At 40.3% G+C, this 20367-nt stretch overlaps 2 protein-coding genes across 5 annotated transcripts in view; one reads left to right on the top strand and one right to left on the bottom strand.

Annotated features, from left to right (window-relative positions):
- Positions 1-11442, top strand: part of ROCK2 (Rho associated coiled-coil containing protein kinase 2) — a 107734-nt gene extending 96292 nt beyond the window's left edge. For all 4 annotated transcript variants that reach the window (XM_040059460.2, XM_058419968.1, XM_040059457.2 and 1 more), the window contains one exon: positions 1168-11442. Coding sequence is in view for 1 of the 4 variants with exons in the window: in XM_058419968.1 (XP_058275951.1) it covers positions 1168-1171 (4 nt within the window). In the remaining 3 variants the exon portion in view is untranslated. The remainder of the gene's footprint in view (positions 1-1167) is intronic.
- Positions 11433-19575, bottom strand: SLC66A3 (solute carrier family 66 member 3). The gene is made up of 7 exons (XM_040059461.1): positions 19407-19575; positions 17214-17296; positions 16706-16775; positions 16023-16080; positions 14748-14868; positions 13592-13633; positions 11433-11719 (listed from the first exon to the last, which is right to left on the bottom strand). Exons 1-7 carry the CDS (start codon positions 19547-19549, stop codon positions 11631-11633), a joined length of 606 nt encoding a protein of 201 aa, XP_039915395.1. The 5' UTR covers positions 19550-19575; the 3' UTR covers positions 11433-11630.
- Positions 19576-20367: the final 792 nt, after the last annotated feature.

Below are 20367 nucleotides of genomic sequence, written 5' to 3'. Positions count from 1 at the left end.
CATGCTATGTTGGATTTTTTTTCTCAGAGCAGAGAAAATACAAGATCTCATTTTAATATTTTAAACAGAAAAATGAGATTCTGTTCATCATATTGAACATTTAGAGGAGTCATTTTCATTAAAACAAAGTTGTTGCCTTTGTCAGTGTTTTTATTTTTCTAATTTTAGATTTTTTTTTCAAAATTCATGTCTGCCTGCCTGAAAAAAAACCCCAAAACTGCTGTTTTTAGGGTCATTGCTCATCTCTAATGCTAATACTGCTAACCTCAGCAGAGAATATTTGAAGAGATGGTAGCAGTTGGATGCTTAGCTGAAACAGACTTGGTATTTACAAACTCTTTTCACTTTTAAGCTTTGAATGTCAAGTGACTGGTCTATGGCTAGCAGACATGAAATCTACTGGAGTTCTGCATTTTGCTTTTCTACCTCTGTTCTGAAGTGAATTTGACTTGGCTTTCCTTTGCAGTGCTGTGCTTTCTGGGTACCTAACCACGCATTTGAAAACTGTGCAAACCAACAGGTTTGCAGCTTCTGTGATGTGGTTTCCTTGACTGCTTTAGAGAGATCCAGCCATTGCAGTGATCCGATTTGTCCCATGGCTTAATTCTGGATGTACTGCAAATAGCTTTACCTATTTTATAGACCTCAGTATCTGATCATTTCACATGTTGATGCAATCTTATATTTACATAGAAAAAACCCTAAACGTTAAATGCCTAAGAATTGTTTTAAATAGTATGTGAGATGTTTCTCAGCTGTATAACAGCGGCACTGGGGCTGCTTCTCAGCTGTGTGCTCGGGGAACCGAGGAACCAGCTCCTGCAGAACTTAACTGGCTTAGTGTTCACAGTAACGAGCATTAAGTTAATTAAATATACTGCATCTTTGTGTATTAAAAGCTTACTGATCACTAATCCTTTAAAAGTAACTATTACACCATGCATATTGTACTTTACCCTCATGTATTGCAAGGGGGTTTCATTGATTTGGGATTACAACGTGTAAGGATGTGCTGTACTGAAGTAATGTTGCTGTTGGATGCAGAGGAAAGGTGCTTCTCACAAGTACAATGATGAACCCATCTTAAATTAAGACTTTGAAGAAGTATATTTTTGTCAGGTTTACATTTGTTGCATTTACTGACCAAACTTCCTGCTTCTTTTTCAGCTAACTGCTTTCCGTGAATGCAGACACAGTCAAGGTGATAATTTTCTTCCCATTACAGCAAGACTGAAACATATCCCAAAATATATTAAAAATATATATTTTCCTGAGAGATTGTGCTATATATATCAGAGGTTTACATTTTTGCTGCAATATAAATTACTAATCTCTGAGGGTTTTCCTGTATTCTCCCGAGTGACTGATCAGTTGAGAAATGGTTGGTAATCAAAGGATATGTTAGGTAACCTTTTAAACTCTGTTCCACAAAAGCTTTCATGGCAAGATACATAACACTACATTTCATAAAAGGAATTGAGAGGAATGAGTATTGAAATGGAAGAAACTGACTTTTCAGCTTTCATAAAGATGCCACCAGCACGTCTGCAAGTAGAACCGGAGGAAGATCCACCATAGTGATATAGACTGCATCTGTAAGAAGTGACCATTATACTGTGTATATATATTGTACTGTAATACTGCAAGAGGGTTTTAAAAATCTTTCCACTTTATTTTTTTATGCTTATTAATCAGATACCGTTACTTATTGCAGTTGCAACTATGCACTTGTATAAAGCCATAATGTTGAAGTTTATATCATTCATACACATCTATCAGAAGCTGCATGTCAGTGTTCAGCAGCTAGTATAGGTTGAAGTACATACTAGTTTCGGCTATGTCATCATGGGCAGTCCACTTTTACCTGTCTAATTGCCTTAATTTAATTTTTTTCAATTTTTTTTTGCCCATTCTTTCTATTTAAGGAAAAAGAAAGTTTACCAGCTCTTAGGATGCAGTTTTGCTTTGTGGCAGAAAAAATAGTGCACTATTTTTACACCTAGTAAGTATATCAGTGTCAACCTATTTTGAATGTATATCGACTGGTTTTAAGGGTGGAGAAGTGTTGGTTACAGAAACAATGTCTGAGAGCATGGGATTTACCAGACCATTTGCTTGTACATGTAACTGCTCATCCAGCCCTTTTTACAAACCTCAGTACTAGTTATTGACGTATATAAACCCTCATTAAGTGCTATGAAACTTCATTTTGCCTTGTTTTTGCATACTCTCCTAGATGTGGGGTTTTTTGGTTTTTTTTTTCATTTCTGGAAAATAAAAGAATCTGTGACTATTTTTACATTTCACAACACAATATCTGAGGACTGTCACAAACTTTAAGAAAAGTAAAACATACTGTAGATGTATTTTAAAGTTTTAATCTGGTTCTCTAGCACATAGCTGTAGGCATAGATAAATATTTCAGTAGTGTGTTTTGAGAACTGATAGCTGGGAAGAAAGGGCCTCAGAGGCACTTAATCTGACTTTTTTTTAAACTTGGAGTTGTACAAAAAATATAATTTTATGTGGGCTCATTCATGATGTGTTCATAATTATCCCAGAAAATGCATGTTTTATACAACTACAGTATGTGATGTTAAACATATTGACAGTAAAAAATGTAGTCTCCTATTTGGTCTCTTTATATATATATATAAATATATATATATATTTAGAATATATATATATAAAATATTGTGTGGGAGTGCAGTAATTTAAAATATGATCTAACACTTCAATGAAGGAGGACATTTCACTTTAAAATTTTGTTTGTTTGTTTTTGTTTTTAAAGAGTGTTGAAATGTTTGGAAGGATAGGACCATGTTTTATTTAACACTATCATGAAAGGTGGACTTGGAAACACTGAAATACTGAAATTTAATAAATATATTTACATTTTGTAACCTCTGCTACAGTTCAGCTTAACAAAGCAAGAATGTATTCAGTCTTCTATTTATGCCCTCACAAAGCAAAATGTTTGTGAGTTCTTAAATTCAAAACTAAAACTTTCATATCATTTCTGTTAGGTATTATAACCCAGAGCACAGCTACAGTGGTTTTTCCCTGCTTGTTTTGATTTACAGAAGTACAGTATATTTTTAGATAATGCAGATTTGCATAGAGTACAGCATTAAAAATGTATACAGTAAAACTGTTTCCATTCACTGAATGCATAAATATTTTATATATATATTAAAAAAAATTGTTACATTGTGGGAAGTTCTATCCTTTTCTGAATTGGAGAATATTATATATATATATATTTTTAAATAAACTATTTGAGTAAGGTAAAATAGTTCCTGAACTTGAGAAGCTGGTAATTAATTGAAATATTTAAATATAAAGGTAACTACTGCAGCAGATATGGGAAAGGCAAGAGCTGCTCCAAAGGCAGCCCAGCAGAGCCTGTGTGCGAGGAAGCGCAGACTCCAAGGGAGCTGTTTGGCAGCTCCTCCACTGCTGGGGCTGAATCCTTTGCACTTTATCTCCCTGGCTTGCCCTCCACAGGGACATCCCTGTGAATCTACAGGGCCCTGCTAAGCCTGACATTTTAGGAAATGTACTATAGTATAGTATTTGCTAGGCCCAGTGTATAAAGTCTGTGCTTTACAAATGGTCATTAGCTGTACATACAGCAGGCTGTACTGAGATGGTGTCGTGGAGCAACACGGGCTGAGGGGGAGCGCTGGGGGCCTGTGCTCTGACCTCTGCCTCTGAGCAGAGCTAACTTGGCACAGGTTCCTCAAGTCCAGTGGTCTGAGGTGCATGAACCTCTCTTTGTACCCAGGACACGAAAGGCAGAGCTGCTCTTCTGTTCTTCTCCCTTATCCTGCTGTGAAATGCAAACACCTCTTTAATGCTAGTTCCTGGAGATTCTGTTGTTTCCTTATTGTCTAGTGATGACCTTTCAATATTTTTGAGAGAAGGGCGTATTCATGAACTGAGGAGTATTTATCTTGAAAGTCACTGATTTAACATTTTTTGTTACAGACTTGTCCTAAGCAAACAGGATCTTTTTATAGCCTAAATGACTTACCTATAGAAAATACTTCACTGAGAGTCCTTTTGTCTCACAAGAGTAAGCAAGTCCATAGCCAAGCTACAGATTAATCTTCTGGGAAGAACAGGGGTCAAACTTGGAGCCAGAAGCTCAAGGCACTTGTAGGGAAGTTGCTCCTTAGTTCCCAATCCAAGAGCTCACCAGCACAGAGGGACCAGCAGACTCCATCAGAATTACTTTCTCAGGTGTCAGAAAGGCCTTTTTGCAATGAGATTGCCATTTCTGTCCTAGTTGTGTGCTGCAATTCCCTACGTCTTGTGGTCCCTGCCAAAGTGCAGCCTCTCCCAGCACTGCCAGCAGTCCAGCACCACGTCTGCTTTTAACTAGAGGAAAAACTACGGTGGTTCTTGTGCTTCTGAGAATGGCTGATGCTGTAACCAAAAACATGACAACAAAAACAAAAGTATGATGTAGGACTTGGAAACATGCAAGAGGTTCAAGGATCTTAGCAGTGACAGGGGCCAAATTTAAAACATCACTGAAATTTCACTGCAAGTATCTAAATCTCTTACTACCTCTTGAAAATACTGAACCTCCTAAATTTTGAGAGGCATTCAGGGGCCCTCTGAAGGCACTAAGGTCAGGAAAGCTGCCACTGAAATTATGTGCTTTTTTTCTTTAGTTTCTTTTTAGTTTCTATTGTCAAGTGATCATTAGAAATTTGAGCATTTCTGTTTGTAATCTTACAATGTATTGGTTTCCCATCTAGCTTTGAGAGAATCAGCCTTGGAAGAGGATTATATATTTTGGTCCCAAGTGCCTTTACCCATCCTGTACTTGTGAGATTGTATTTGGGATGCTGCTGTAAAAAGAGGGAACTTATATGAAGGCAAACTTCTTACCTGCATTGCTCTAACACACCCTTGATCACCTCCTTATTCTGTTTTTGAGGCAGAAGAACAAACAGTCCAAGTTCAGTGAACTGGAGTATTTCAGTCTCCTCCACATTCTCAGATGGTTTGCCTTGACATTCATATTAAAATAATGATTAATTTATTTTTGCATATAATCATAGAATATATTTAGTTGGAAGGGACCTATAAGGATCATTGAGTCCAACTCTGCTCCTCACAGAACTACCTAATACTAAACTATATGATGAAAAGCATCATCTAGACACTCGACCTCTGACAGGCTTGGTGCCTTTTTCAGTGCATTACAGTTTTTTACAAATTATCATCTCTGCACATAGTACACTTTAAATTGAAACATTATTTCTTATTTTTTAAGATTATCTTCTGAATCATTTAGGCTTCTATCAGAATCCCAAGGATTATAGGGTTTGCCTGCTGCTTTGAAGTATCCCTCATGAGGGTAGGAAGGAGTCTTCTTTTGAACATAACGGATGTTGATGGGGTGGTTCTGAAACTACAATTTATGTTCCATATTGAAGTTTCCTAAAAAAAGGACAGGTCTATATACTCAGATATTCTCATCTGAGAAATTAGACAAATCAACTGAAATGTATGTTGCAGAGAACACTCAAAATACATCCAGACTAGTTCTCCCCAGAAGCTACTGCAGTGGAATGGAAAAGCTGTAACTCTAGAAACATAGCTCCAAGAAGTGTGGAGAAAATAACGTATTGGCACAGGGATGCTAATTACCAGGTCTTATTAATGAAAATTGGGGTTTGGAATCTTTGCCACTTTGTAGGCAGGAAGCAGTGTTTTATAAAGGTAAGAACGCCACACTACTACTTGATATTGCAAGGGTGAAGCCCTGGATTTGACTGCAGCTGCTTTTGCTCCAATAATCTTGTAGAAGCTGCAAGATTAGTGATCTTTCACTAATGAAAGTCATGGTGAAGAGTCACAAAATTTCACTTATAAGTGTATGTAGTCCTGATACCTTAAAGAACTCTGGGAAGACACATCATCACTGAAAAGAAAGGGCAGAGAGTCCAGTAATGTCATGTCCCTGCAGCCCTTACTTGTTGGAGGAGCTGCGCATAAATGCTTTCACAGCCAAGACAACTGCGTGGCATGCTTCAGTCCTACCACCCCATTTTAAGGTCTAGGCCTTCAGTGTTTATTCAGAGATGTGTGCTGCTTCTATGCATGGTCTTCTATTGTCCCTGTGGGCCTCACGCCTTGTAGTTCTTGTCACTTGGGGTGGTTTTTGCCCAGGACATTCTTGCACCACTTGGTACATCAGGCTTGTGAGATCATGGCCAGTCCTCTTTTCCTTTGGATCACCAACAGCTTAGACTTTGGGCACTGAATTGCCTTCAATATGTGCTACTTTTTATTAACAAGTGAACTGGCAGAATCTCTTTTTGGAGTTACCTGAGATATTAAATCCCTTAATCTTTTTAAGACTGAAGGTGCGTGGTACCCCACCGTCTGTTTCCTGTTTCATAGTGGCCTTGCACTGTCTCGGACCTCAACTGTTCCATTTTCCAATAGGCTCTTGGAGCAGGTCTTGCAGCTGGGTGCAGGTCTGGCTTCAGCTTCAGGACTTGAATCTGCTTGCTGGATTCCACGGTCTCATGTGTCTCCGTGATGTTTTCCAGCATATTAGAATCCCTGTGTCCTGGGAGCTACTGAGATTCAGTAGGATCTGTGTAGCCTTTAGTCCAATTGGGAACCATGGCAGAGGCTCCCCTGCCTGCTCTGTTCTGACCTACAGCAGTGGGAGTTGCATTATTGGAAGGTAGACATTTGTGCAAACTTAAAAAAACCAACAAGGAAAATACCTCTGAGCTCAGAGAGTGCATGAGGACTGTAAGTTGTGCTGACAGTGCATTTCATAGAAAAAAACAATTAAAATCTCACAAGATAAGTCACTCCAGAAAGTCAGATCACACTATATACAGAATCTGTATATAGTCAGCTGTTTGAAGGAGAAAGAATTTCTCTCCAGTAATTATTTAAAATATGCTTTACAGAAGCTTAATTCGTGCTTTGTTAAGAGTCATGATTTTCATGACAGAGGCAACACTGAGGTATAGGATTTGTGTTCTTGCATTTTTGATTTTCATATAGTGTGAGACATGGTACTGCTGGTCAAAGCCTTCACATTCCAAAGCAGAAATCTTGTACATTCCAGAGCAGGCATACGTACAGATAACTTGCAATTATAATAGGGTGGTAAGTAGAATTGATTTTCAGCATGGAGCCATGTTACTAATCCGTCAATCAGAATCATCATTAGCCAACTTGTCACATTTTAGGCTGGTGCAGGTTCTTGCCTTTACATAATTTGATGATGTAAAGGTATTTGATGTCCTTTACATCATTTTCCAGAATACTTGACAGATAAAACAAGGTGTCTGCCATCTTAGAGCTCCCTCCCTGTGAGTCAGTGATACCACGTAACGCAGAGAAGTACCTGTTTCAGCTTCTGACAATTTAAGACAGTTCCAAGAAGAAATAAGGAAACAAAACAGGGTATGAAATTATTTAAACTGTCCTTCGGGTATACTAAATTATCTTTCATCAAATCTATGATGTAAAAAGCCTCTTATTGGCCCCCTGGCCCAAAGATTGGATTTTTTTTTCCAAGATAGAGATGGTTGCCTCAAACTACTGCCAATGTAGAATGGATTCGCTGACATGTTTAATTTGAAAATGTCTGTATGTCTGTCTTGCCATTAGGCAGGAAACACCTGAGGTCCATCAGGACTCAGGTCTGTAAGGCTGGCAAGGTCTTGCAATTGGATCCATCACAAGTGATGATCTCTCAGATTCTTACAGTAATGTTCAATGTGGCTCCCAGGCACCTGTTCGACCTCAACAGCTGTAATCACAGAGAACTCTGAAGTATCCTGGAGAACTCTGGCTCAAAATCAAACAAATTAAATTCAGTACAAACCAAGAACTTTATAACATCCTATTTTAAGATTTTTTTTCAGCTTCCTCACCTTCAAAAAGTGAGAATCCTTAGACCATTACTAGTGATGAAGGTGACATTTCATGTTCTGCTTTACACATAAATATGAATTTCAAGTATGGAAGAATTTGGAAGAGAGTGGAAAAACCAGCCTGAAGAGAATGTGGAGGGAAGTCATTATTATTTATCATCAGGGAAAATATATGGCTGGGAAACTACCTCATTTCAGTTATCTCCACATCTGTGGAGCTTTTCATTTGTAATAGTTCCTTGTGTGGACTCAGCTGTTATTTCCTTTTTTTATTTTCCCCCTATTACATATGTCGCTAAGTGGATGATGATTGTTTGGTGGAGGAAGAGTAATTTTACCTCATTTAAAGGAGTGAAGGTGTTCTGTAAGACTGGGGCCATTTGGCTAATTCTGAATTACTTTCTCCGGAGTCAAACTGCACTAAAATCCAGCTCTAGATCTGCAGCGGTTGGGGCGTGGCACTGCCTCCCCTCGCCACTCCTCTCTGTCCTCTTTCAGTAGATCAGATGAGCAGAGCCCAGATCGGGGGCAGCCACGTGCACAGTGTGAGGCAGACGGAGGCTCGGGGTTCAGGCAGGGACAGGGACTCCTGAGCAGTCCGAGCAGTAGCATCCCTTGCTGGATTGGAGCAGCACAAGGAAAGACTTCTGTGTCCACTTCGCACAGAATGCCCAGTGTTAGGGAGGCCCATAGGGTGGGGAGAGGATGGTTTTGCATTTGTGTTCAATGTTCTGTTCACTGAGGACGGTCCAGAAAAAATAAACTATACACATCTTCAACTGTCCACATCATCACTGTCCTGCAGCCTGCTGTCTCTGGACTCCCAACCTCATCCTTTGGATAGTAAATCTCACAGTATATGTTTTCTCTCTCATACAGCTGAAGTGAGCTGCTAGCTTACCTCTTTGCCAAATCCAGTCACAGTTCTTCATATCCACTGCTGGAGGGACTAGGGGTTATTCAGTGGACTGTACTGGAATTCAGATCTTGTCTTTTCACAGACAATGAGACTTCAAGTTTTTGAAAGCCCTGACAAGAACTACACTTTGTCAGCCAGGGCAGGACAAAGTTACCTTGTGAGCATGTTGTGAACTGGTACAATTAGACACCAAGTGTGTAATTCCATACTCGCACAGCATCTGTGAATGGAGTTGGATTACTTCCAGCCCTGTGGATAAGAGCTGCTTACTTGCTTACACCTGCCATAAATCCAAGATGCTTTCCCTGCTTGCTTTTGCCCCACTGCTGCACTGCACAGCAAATGACCTCCCTGTGTCTGCCCCGATACTGATGAATGACAAGTTTAACAGGATTTATCCCGCCTATGTATTTGTCTAAAGCTGTTGCTTTTAATCCAGCCACTGAGAAGATTATTCTTTACCTACTGGAAAACACAGGGTCTGCGCTTTCATGGGGCTTGCCTGGAACTTGAATGTGCCTCTGTTTATGAAAGTGAAAGAAGTTACTCTCTGAGAGAGGAAAAAGTGTGTAAAACTATTTACTGCTACTTTCTGATTTGTTCCATATCTCTTGCAGCTTGAATGAGAACTCATGGTCCAGCTTTCCAAGTCCACAAAATTACTTTACCTTAAGTTCATTCATTACCCAGCTTTTTTTGTTTTCCTCAGTCTTTTTTTTTCCCCCCAGGTTTCTAAGGTGATTTATTCAAAATGCATTGAGTAACCTATTAAGGACTGTTCTTAAATGCATTTTCAGTATTTTATGATAAAAAAACAACTCAAGGTGCTGATTCTCAAACCAAAAATGGAGCAGCTTCATTTTGCTACAGCATCACTCAGGAGTATGAAAGATGTCAATTATAAATGGGGTTTGGATTCCATACAAATCTTTATCAAGAAAAGGCTTTAATTAAAAAGCAAGTGTGGCTTTTTTTTTCATTTTAAGATGCTGCAGCTCTTTAGCATTTGGCAGGTCAATATTCCGCCTGATGCTTCAAGTATTAAGGTGAAAGCTGCCCATTTATAACCTGTAATGAATATTTCATTTCCTTTCCATATATGGAAACAATAAAAATTCAAATGCAACGAAAATTAACTGTGAGAATGACACTATCAATTTTGAAGAATAGCATTTATTAATATCACCTGGAAAATGCCACCTGCCACCATTTAGACCACTTCAGATACTTCACACACCTTTAGTAAAATCAGAATGTTTACAATAATCTTTCAACCAACACAGAAAGATCTATACATTTTATTGGAGCAGTAAAAAACCCCTCATCTTACTTGTTCTCAGTAATGTGGGATACATGAATCAATGCCCACAGACACATCTCTCCCCAGCCCTTCCCACTAGAGTACAAAGCAGCTGTTTTCTGATGGTGAAAGCCCTGCTCTAACTGCTGTGTGCTCACTGGCAGAAACCTCTGCTTTTGCACATCCCTCTGCTCCACGGTAGTCACACAATTTAGAATGTTGCGAAGAAAACCTGCCTCAAATGTAGTCAATGCAGTCTTCCCACAGTTTTCAAGGGTGTTGGGATCAAGGGTGCCTTGGTTTTTACATGCCAATCAACAGAATACTGTAAGAATTCATTTGAAATGTATCTTTTAATTTTGGGGAATGTAATAAGAAATGAAGGTAAGCTATATGATTAATGTAACTTTTGGTTGTGAAGACAGTACTTCCAGAACAAAAATCCTCTTGTTAATAGTTGTCAAGAATATCCTTTCCCCTTTTACTCTAAGTACTACAAATTGATAAGAATTTCTAAAGTAAAAGTTTAAGTGAAGTCCATGTTCTTCAACACACTGACAGGCCACAAAACCCATGAAAACCACAGCAGTATCACCAAAACCTGACAACCATGGGATATCAGTCTGCTGAGACGCATCGAGGTGCACGTCACTGTCAGTATGGATGGTGTTTGGGAATTCTGGGTATCCTTCCAGGAACTTCTGCTTGAATAGCATTTTTGCTGTTGGTCACAGTTTCATTAATTCCCATACATTCCAGTCCCTGCTGTTCCCTAAACAGTATGTTCAGTGAATGAGAGCTGAGGTTGGAAAAGTATTCATAGTTGAGTTTTTTGCTCTTATCTGATAAAAACTGGGTATACTGAGGAAAGTGACTATGGGTATCCTGTATAAATTGTACTATTTAAGTGTTGCATGTAAGTGCTACAATCCCAACTGGATTTGTGACTTAGTAAAAGACATTTAGACCCTTATTCTGGATTGGGCCTTGACTCAGATTTTCTTCATCCTAAAACACAGACAGTTAATGTTGAACTAATTAAGTTGCTTGCAAGAAGAAGACAAATGTCTGTTGTGGTTTTTCAGTCTTGCAGCAGAAGGACAAGTCAGTATGTTGGTGCAAAAGTGATCATGTATAACTGAAGAAAATTGCTTATATGTAACCAGAAAGTACTGAAGTGATACCAGAATATATATACATCTAATTATGAAATACCTTGTAGTAAAAAAATCCAGAGAAAATGTGATATCAGTGAAACTTGTCTGAAATGACCAATAAAAATATGCTGCTTAAATTAAGTATCTTATCAAAATTATTTCTAAGAGAAAGTAAGCATGAATGTACTATATTGTAAGTAATACTATAAGTATGCTAAAGGGTAAATATTAGAGAAAGAAAGGTTCCTCAATCTTTGAGGAATTCTTAAATTCTTTAGGTTTAAGTATATTTCTTTTCATGGTATGATATGTGTGCTGATGAGTGTCTTCTAATCAGTCTTTCTAGTCTTCCTGTAGTGCAGGATTGTGGCTGTGACCCAAATATTGAGAATGAGCATGATTATGAAACGGATGAGAACTAAAAGGAAAAAAAAAATATTGTAAACATGAATCAAAAAAATCAGCTGCTGCTACAACACTGCTTTGTAAACTTTTGCTGGTTACAGACAGGCTGGTTCACATTCTAAAACTGTTTTCAGACGATTAATTTAAATTACCATGTTCAGGAACCCACACATTCTGAGCATGAATCCAAGAGAAAACAGCACTTGATCACTTTCAAAGATAGCTCAAAATTATACACTACAATATCTTTAATTCTTTTGTAATCAGGAGAATAGTACAAGCATGAGAAGCCTCATATAAATTTATATGTACACCAAAAGTTAAATTCAGCATCACAGCTCACATGTCCTTTGTAGCTACACGTGTTACTTATTATAAAGGAACTACACTCTACTGCCGTCTCTTAAGTTTAGACTTTGAAAAGACAGGAAATACTTGTGTCTATCAGATTTTAGTGACAGAAAATCTGACAACTGACTAAAAAGCAGTTTTTCAGTACCTGGGTTAACTCAGTTTTAAGAACCGTAACAGCACAGTACATCTACCTGTAAGAAAGTGTTTATAAAGTATAGGTATGTGTGATGTCCATTTGGTAGGTGGAATATTCACAGAAATGTACACAAAACTTTGTTTCAGAACTATGTGATACCTGACTGTTTCATACCTGTGGACGTGTTCAGTGTTCAGTTTCCAACTTAATTGGAAACATTTTCCATTAGAGCAGCACAGCATCAGTGTTTGCTGCTGGCCCTTCCATGTTCCAAAGTGGGTGGTGCTGTATTTTAAACAGCAGCTTTAACCAGCACCAGCTTTGCTTTCCTGATGTTTTCTCCCTCCCCACAGTGAACCTCTCCCTCCCCCTCAGTGTAAATGTGTAGCTGTGGGTGATGTGGACTCAGTACCTGACCCTGACTAAATCCCTGCCTGAGCATTTTGCCAAACCTCTGGTGACCCAGTTAACTGCACAGCCCCACAAACTCCTTACTTTGGCAAAGAAAAAGCAGCAAGCATGGGGGTGGAAATGTGGGCCAGAAATGGGGCTTCCTTTTCCAATGAAAGACCCACTTGAAATGCAAAGCTACAGCTTTACTGGGCTGCAGAGGCTGCTTAAAAATTACAAAATCCATTCAAATGATGTTTCTGATGAAATAGTTTTGAATGAGAACAAGGAACCACCAGATGACGTACAAAGTGACTGTTACTGTTCTTGCATCCACCAAGTCTTGATTTTCAACAATTTACTGAAAAACCTGTGACACTCCCTAGCTCTTGCAGTTTTTCTCAGGATGGTTAGAAGCTGTTAAATAAATTTTCTTTGTAATTTGCTGCAAATTATATAAGTAACGTTTTTTGAGTTTCTTACCAGCCTACCATGTCATTTTTAGCTTTCCATAAACTTCCTGAATGTTGGACCTAAAACTGTTCACATACTAAAGTGAACTTTAGTTTTCTAGAAGAATTCTTTTAATTCACGAAGCTGTCAGTAAGAAAGTGAAATACTTATTACTTGAAAATCTCATTCAATTACTACAGGTTTTTTAAGATGTATTTTACTACATTTATTTATATATTAAAATAGTAAATAGTTTTAATACTTTATTCTGCTATTTTCAGAATTTATTTCAGTGCTCTTGCCTTTAAAAAAAAAAAAAAAAAGGTCTTTTGGACCAGTTGCACATGACAAGTGTAAGCAGTTTTGTGGGTTTTTTTTTTTCTTGGTGTCTTTGCCTGATTTTTAATCCTGTGTAACTCCTGCCTTCACCAAGCTAACCTATCACATTTGTGGTTTGTTCTTGTGAGACCTTCTAGGTGTTTTACAAAACATCTATAAACTACTGTGGCAGCTGTTCCCTTGGAAAGGCAGAGAATTCCATACTTCACTCACCTACAAGATCATTTGTAGTCATTACAGTTGTAATAATTCTTGCTGTAAATTGAACAAATTCTGATTAGTGGAACACACAGGACAGATTTATACTTATAAAATTATGAAATATGTAGTTTTCAACAAAAGATAACCTTGCATGAAAATGTAGACATTCCCACTTTTAGTGCATACACTCTTCACTATTTTAGCTTCAGACATCAAGCTCTGAAAGCTGACTGACAATGTATTAAGGGTCTTTTTTAATGAGAAAATCACAGATAGAATTTTTTGTATCTATCATGCTAGATGGGATGTGGTCAGTTTACTGCTTTTCCTTCTGTTCAGCCCCTCCTTTGGTAGCTGACAGTGAGCTATACCCACAGCTGAGTTAGCATGACTTAACCATTGGGAATGTTCATGTGTGTGCCTTCAGGCTTTGCAAATACAAGGAATTCAGCTTCCATTCCCACAAGGAACCTACATGTTAATTATTTCACACTTGCAGCAGAGTAAAAGCATTTACAAAGTTTACTGTCATTCACCAAACACACCACAACTTCTAATTACTGACTTTTTTTCATGTAGAAATAGATCCAGCATCACTGGATGATGAGTTTTATAGTGAGAATATTTTAAACAAGTTTTGTGAAGATGAGAAAGGCACTTCTGATAAATAGCTGTAGAACTGTTCATGCAGACCACTGAGGAATTGCCACAGGAACTCCACAAATGACTGCTCATAAATTCTGTCAAGAATGTAATTACAAGTAGCCATGGAGTTAAAGGTATTTAGCATTAGATGTGTATTTATTTGTAGACAGCTTTTCAAAATTAGCACTGTCTGACTGTATACCTGAAATTTCAGCACCTTTTCATCCTGGATCACTAGTAACTTTATTAAATCGTAGAACGTGGAAAAAAATTCCACCTCAACACAGTTTTCAGCTATTTCAATTCAGGTTCCCTTGGCCATATTCACACCTTAAGTCATTGTTTTTTATCATTGGTGTAAAAGATAAAACTTGTTTTCAAGAGACTGTGTGGTATCTGAGTGCCACGCATCAGCACTGAGAGAAACTAAGGCAAGATCTTTACCTACTGTGATTAAAGACCTATGACAAGAGGCATTAGGAGAATGAACTCAGTACTGCACACCAAGTTGTCTGTAGCTTACCTGCAGAGGTGTACACAGACATGCCCCAGGTCAGGGCGCTCGCTTGTCCCGAATCTTTGTTCTGCCAGAGATGCTGCAGCTGAACCAGCTTACTGGCTGCACTGACGAACGTGCAGAGATTCTGAGAAGCAGGTGAAAAAGAGAGAGAACCTCTGCCATGGTAGTATCTGAACACAAGTAGCTTTTTCATTTAGAATAAAAAAAATTACACTTTTCCAGTATTTGGCAACCCAAGCACTTTGGCTTCTTAGTAAGGAACACTGAAGCAAAAACTGGAAGTTGCCAGAAACCAGGGGCTCATTTCTGAGGTACTGCCCAGCAAGAGGCTCAAAGAGCACATTTGCTACTGTTGTTGGCAAATGCTTGAAAAAGGCAAACACAATAAAAAGCAAAGAAACAAAAAAAGCTTCTCAACCTGCTCCATAAAACTGTTTATAAAAGTCAGTTAAATGAGACTGACATAGTCTAAACAGCAAGATTGATTCAGACCGTCTGTTACCATTATGTCTGGCAAACCACACCCTAAAGGAATGAGAAAACTGACAAGAATGTGTGGAAAATTATTCCAGTTAGAGGGAAAAAATAGTACCATGAATGCACTATTCACTCAGCCCCCCTTTTAAAGTGGATTTTGCAGAGGCAGCAGGTAGAGAGGACTCCACACAGGCCTTTGTGCCATGCCTGGATTTCTGCAGCAAGTAAGGATCAGCATGGGGCTTGAAAAGTTTTCTCCCCATTTGTATAATCTTTTGCATGAGCAGATCCACTTCATCTCAATTATATTTTTACTTTCTCTCTCCTGCTAAGAAAAGACTGTCTTTAACCTTTGTAGGAATTATCAGATGATATTTTTCTTGCAAAATTGTACAACTAAAGGAAAAAAAGAAATATGTCACAATCCCTGTTTCAAATGCTTTGATGCTCTATTCTCTTCCTCTTGTGTTAAAGGTTTATTGGTTGGGATTATGACATTAGGACTAAATTTCAACATTTTAAGTATTTGCTAGTTTTAATTAAGGCACCACTAAGTAACAACTTATCTCAGAACATAACTTTTTTCCTCCCCATACAGTCTCTATTTTCAGTGCTGTTTTCCAACTACTCGCAGAAGAAAGAACCTATATCTGAAAACTGGTTGGTTATTCTGAAAGCTATCCTAAATGACAAAGTCTTCCAAGGACATATATATAGGAGAGAGTCCACTAATAAATACTTCCAGAAAAAAAAAGTCATTTCATATGAAGATCTAATTCCAGATAATCATGTATCACTCACCATGGCTAGGTCTATTATCCACTTCTGCAGGGTAAGCATGTACCAGCTCCCCCAAAATCTTATATTATGTTAAGTTTCATAGCACTGAAAATTATAGGATACAAAGTTCCCAAAACTGCCTGAGGAATAGGATTTTTTTAAAGGTCTGGAAATAATCTTATTGAAACTTTTAACAGTCTATACAATCCAAATAAAACATATTAAGAACCGGTTGAAACTTTAAGTGTTTCTATTTTTCACACTGTCTTTGGTCAAAAAGTGTCTGGAGTTTCTCAAAACCTACTCCAAAGCACAAGATTTGAGATTTAAACCCAAGTCCTATTAAGAAAAAAACCAAACACTGCTGTCTTCATTGTAGAAAGTACAACCTGCATGGATACGAATAAATTTTTTAAAAAGAAAAAATCTGTCGTTTCTACTCTGCATCCCTGTAGAAAAGATGTAAATTAAGAATTTAGTTCATTCTTTATCAGTTGGGAGCCTTCTAAAACAGAGCAAACATATAAAGCTTACTTCCTGCAGAGGTTTTACTGTGATCCCAGAAACTAGCACGTGAATGTAGAATACATGTTGAGGGATGCCTGAGAATGATTTACAATAGCAGCAGACAAGAAATGATGACAAAGCCGCTCTGCAAAGAACTAGCAAACAAGCAACCAAACCTCCTGCTTTTCAAAGGATACATGACTGCATAGAACAAAGCTCGTCTTGCTTTTCCACTGAAATGCATAATACAGTAAATGAGAATGACATCTGCAATAAACAAAAGATGGCTCGTCACAAAAAGGACAGAGGGGGCCCAAACACAATCCTAGACAGTTCCACTGGGCACAAGGTCTGTGGAAACTCCTTTCTGACAGCTTTTGTCTCTCAAATGTAATTGATGACCAAAACACTACAAGCTCTGAAACGAAGCTTTTCTTAAGAGTCTGGAGTGTTTAGTATGTTTAGTATGCCTCCTCCCATGTGGAGGCACTGGACAAAAGGATGAGTTTACATTGTTACTCTGTGTAATAATTAGGTCTTTCTCCTCTACCTGACACTTAAAAGAATTTAGTTTTATATGAGATGTTAATTCCCTCTTACCCCCAACTCCATCATCATTGCAGTGGAGCACTGTACCTCCATGCAGAGACTTGGAGTGCTGAATGAGCCCCGTTTCATTTCCAGAACATGGTTTAAAAAAATTACCTTGTGCAATGATGATGGGATACTCCAGGTATGTCTCCAGGGGGTAACCATAATAGATCTGGTACCTCAGAAACACAAGGTAGCTGAACAGAGAGATACAAAACAACATGACTGCACAGAGCGACACAAAAACACCTTCACAACTTTTATACAGTTTTGGTGGTGCCAAAAGTCTGCAGGTAAGTGTAGCCCTTGCTGTCAAACTGATCAAACAAACACAGGCACACAGAGCAAACCTGATCATTCCGTAATCTATTTCTGTTACCCTCGCTGCCCACACTTCTCATTGAGGTCTTCATGTCACAGTCTGTAAGGCATAATTTTATTATTTATAACTCGTGAGAAAGAAGTAAAGGCTTCCAGACCTAGGAGATACCTTCTCTCTGCAAAAGCCTTGGCACCTTTAGGATAACTCTGATTTCTTTATTTATGTCTGTAGTTCAATTAATAAATTAAGCAAGTTTTATAGGGGTAGAAAACGTCTTCCAAGCTGTCTAGACTATACTGTCATGCGACTGCCCAGTGTAGCGCTACTGGTCAGAATAACAGTCTGTTTCTAAGTGCACCAAACAATGGGAATTTTCCTTCCTGCCATTCCACAATACACTACCTAAAAGGAACTGAACTTTAAAATGTTTTCTGTACTTTCAACTCTCCTGCAAGTCTATGGGGTTAGATAGAAAATTCTAAGCTGTATAGAAAACAGAAAGGCCTCAGGGCAGTTTTAAGTAAGAAAAAAAATTACAGTTTCTGGTGTAGAAAAATGGCAGGAGGAACACCCTACCTTGTAAGAAACTGGCTTTTAAAGTATTCAGAATTTAAATATCTGAACTTCCTAGAAGTGCTATTTGATAGTCAAATCAGACTCCTAGCCACCAGCACCATGTTTCTGCATCACTCCTCTGCCTCTACGTTGATTTCACAGAACCAGCCTAGCTTGTACTGGTAGTCACACAGCTCCCTTCAACTGGATTCAAAGTCTTTAAAGGTAGAAGAATAAACAGCCTACTAAATATACACACAGTCACAATAAATGTTTCAAAGACAACCAGAACCTGTAGTTGTGTGTGTACCGTGGTTCTCACACAGGTGCTGAGGAGACATTTCCAGCTTCTCCATGCTCATCTCAAACACTACTTACAAAACCTTTTTAATGCACACCAACTGAATGAATGATTAAAGTGCTGTCACCGCTTTTGGCTGAGGCTGTGGGGTCAGTAATCTCTGCTGGAACTCCAATTAGTTTCATTTACTCTGAGGGGTCTTAAGGATAAACAGCAGCAATACGGGTTCAGGGCTGTAGAGCGAGGTGGGCGGGGAGCGGCCGCAGCGCAACCGCAGGGATTCAGCTCCACTGTGAGGTGTCTGTAAACCTGAGCCCGGCCTGGGGACACGGAACAGGCAGCTTCAGAAACACCGCGCCGTTTTTGTGAGGGGATTTTTCTGAAAGAAACCCCCTTTCCTATCTCGGCCCGGGGAGTTGGCAGCCATCCGGCCGGATCTCCTGCGCGCCGCCCACGCCTCGGCTCGGACAACGCAGGGCTCTTCAAGGCACTTCCTCTCACTTGTACCCACACCTGAACGGGCACACACCGAGTTCATGTATTTGTCGTTTCATACAATCCTCTTTAAGCAAGATTTAATAAGCCTAGCCCGTGTAAGCTCATTACAGGCTCACAAGTCTTTGGAGTTTGACACGGCTTGTAATTTTCTTAAGGAATTATTTAAGTCTTACTGATTCGGGTGAGGGAAGCCTGCCTGACGAGTACAGTTACCGCACCACAGGGCACACGGGCCATTAAATAACACAGGCTTACACCATCTGCAGCTGCTGTAGGCAGCGACATGCGTGGTCCCGGATGGCCTGGGGCAAGTTAAAAAAGCCGAGTTTCCCTTTAAATGACAACGCGGAATCACTAAAACAGGAAGTTCCTTCCCGAAAGGCTCTGTGGGCTCAGCTGGCGGGGCTGGTCGTGAGCTCGGAACGGGGCGATGTGACACCGAGGGAGCGCGGTGTGCTCGCCGCGCCCCCGGCCGCCCCTCGGCTCACCCTCACGCCTGACCTGAGCCGCGGAGGAAGGAATTAATCCCTGGCTGCCGCGGCAGCCCCAGGGCCGCGCACCCCCGGCCGAGGGGACCCGCGGCTCCGGCCGCTGCTCCCGCCGCTGTCCCCGTGTGCCCCCGCCGCCTTACCCGGCCAGCTCTAGGAGGAGGCTGCTCAGGCTGAGTCCCCACGCCGAGCCGGCCCTCAGCACCGCCACCAGCTGCGGCAGCTTGATCACGGCGCAGACGGCCCAGGTTGTCAAGTGCACCAGGTCCAGCAGCCCCGGCGCCATCCCGCTGCGGCGGCCCGGGACGGGGAGCCCGCGGAGCGGCGGGCGGGGTGTGGTAGGACGGTGGCGCCGGGGCGGCCCTCACGGAGCGCTCGGGGCGCCCGCACCGCCCGGGGGACGAGGTGGGGAGAGCCGGGCCCGGCGGAGCATCCGCGGCCCCGTCGGGAGGGGCAGTGCCACGGTCACCGCCGGGCCGTGTCCGAACACCGCGGTGACCGGTGGGGCACCCGCGCCGGCGGTTCGCCGCCGGGCCGCTGGTTGAGGCTTCCCTCGGTGACCGGGCCGAGAACCGCCCCGCTCCAGGTTCCAAGTGTTGGTCCTGGAATGAATCTGTTACCACAAACAACATCCCCAGAACAGGGATGATGTGATGCTGTGCCGGCCGTGGGCCGTGTTCATCCCGGAGCAGTGCAGGTCAGCTCCGGCTGTAGGCCGGAGATCAGTTTTCTCCCCCAAAGTGGGGTCCCGACTGCTCCAGCCCCCGTGGTTTTCAGGTCACTCTGGATTGCTGTGGAACTAATTCCTGCAGCAGGGATCAGACGGGTCTGACAGCAGCACTTTAATTTTACAAGAAAAACATGCAGCAAAATTAAAAGTTGCTAAATGCTAGATGATGTCAGATGATACCAAAATTGGCTGGAATAAACTTTCTAACACAATTCGAAGCACTAGAAAGCAAGCATTCTTTACTTGTTCAGGATGCAGTGGCTCTTTATTTATTGTGTCTGGAGTGAGACTTTACAACAGGGTTTTTATTAATTATAACTATACATATTCATTACGTGTGTTTCTTATTTAATATATAAATATACTTTTCCTAG

This window comes from Hirundo rustica, chromosome 3, assembly GCF_015227805.2.
Source record: "Hirundo rustica isolate bHirRus1 chromosome 3, bHirRus1.pri.v3, whole genome shotgun sequence".
Lineage (NCBI taxonomy): Eukaryota > Metazoa > Chordata > Aves > Passeriformes > Hirundinidae > Hirundo > Hirundo rustica.
This window is presented reverse-complemented; position numbering and strand designations above follow the sequence as displayed.

Coding starts and splice junctions, on each gene's coding strand:
- SLC66A3 (XM_040059461.1), bottom strand. CDS start 19,549: ATGGCGCCGGGGCTGCTGGACCTGGTGCACTTGACAACCTGGGCCGTC. Junction 16,776..17,213: donor TCCCATCATCATTGCACAAG/GTAATTTTTTTA, acceptor TGTTTATTGCAG/ATGTCATTCTCATTTACTGT. Junction 14,869..16,022: donor GGATAATAGACCTAGCCATG/GTGAGTGATACA, acceptor CCTGCTTCTCAG/AATCTCTGCACGTTCGTCAG.